This window comes from Bison bison, unplaced genomic scaffold (assembly GCF_000754665.1).
Source record: "Bison bison bison isolate TAMUID 2011002044 unplaced genomic scaffold, Bison_UMD1.0 scf7180017864527, whole genome shotgun sequence".
NCBI classification, from domain to species: Eukaryota; Metazoa; Chordata; class Mammalia; order Artiodactyla; family Bovidae; genus Bison; species Bison bison.
This window is the reverse complement of record NW_011495078.1, coordinates 602,261-603,134: the sequence shown is the minus strand read 5'-3', so window position 1 is coordinate 603,134 and position 874 is coordinate 602,261. Positions and strand designations below refer to the sequence as shown.

General features: G+C 67.0%; 1 protein-coding gene across 1 annotated transcript in view; it reads right to left on the bottom strand.

Moving 5' to 3' along the window:
- GAS6 (growth arrest-specific 6) overlaps positions 1-874 on the bottom strand; it is a 17,041-nt gene that overhangs the window by 2,687 nt on the left and 13,480 nt on the right. The window contains exon 11 of the mRNA XM_010831533.1: positions 463-687. Coding sequence (XP_010829835.1) covers positions 463-687 — 225 coding nt within the window. The remainder of the gene's footprint in view (positions 1-462; positions 688-874) is intronic.

Here is an 874-nt window from a genome sequence, read left to right as displayed (position 1 = left end):
CCTGGCCCCCGGCTGCCCACCCCGCCCGCCCCCCTCTTACTGGGGTCACAGAAAAGCTCCTCTATAGCTTCTGCAGCTGCTGGAAAAGCCTCAGTTCTCTGAGGCACAGTCGCAGCTGGGGCCTTGGGCCCATCCGTCAGGGGCCTCCTCGTATCTCTTCCTGCTGAGCCTGGAGCACTGGACTCCTGGTGGTTCGGCCCCTCCCCACGGCCCACAGCGCTGTGACCACAGATGTGCTCAAGGGTGTCCCGTCTCAGAACCTTCCTGGAAGCTCCCGCTTCAAGCCCAGCGTCCCCCGTCTCAGCCACAGGCCCTCCGCCGTCCCACTCTCCCTGCAACCCAGCGCCCAGGCCGGCCATCCCTCAGGCACTTGCCCCGGGGGGACCGGCTGCTGCTGCTGTTTCGGGGAATTTGGGCCAGAAGGCCGAGCACAGCCATCCCCTCTCAGGAGCGGAGACTCACCGTAATCCAGGTGGAAGAAGGCAAACCCACTCCCAGGGAAGAAGGACCCTCTCTCGGTCACAGAGAAGCACTGCATCTTCACGTTCGCCTTGACCGTCTCCTGGACGGCGGTGTCCTCACCATCCAGCCAGTGCCAGCTCTTCAGGCAGCCGTCCAGACGCGGGTTCATCTGGAGAGACAGAGACCCCAGTGGCTCCCTGCTGCCGCCCGTCCTACGGCGCCCTGCTGGTCACGCTCGTGGCAACCCACTGCCCGCAGGCATGGACTCTGCTGAGGGCGGTCGGTCTGCCTTGGACCCACTCAGGGCCGCCCCCACCCCCACCTGCGCCTGGTCCCCCATCAGCTGGCAGGCTCAGGGCGCCTGGTCCCCCTCGGCTGGCAGGCTCGGGGCACCTGGTCCCCCTCGGCTGGC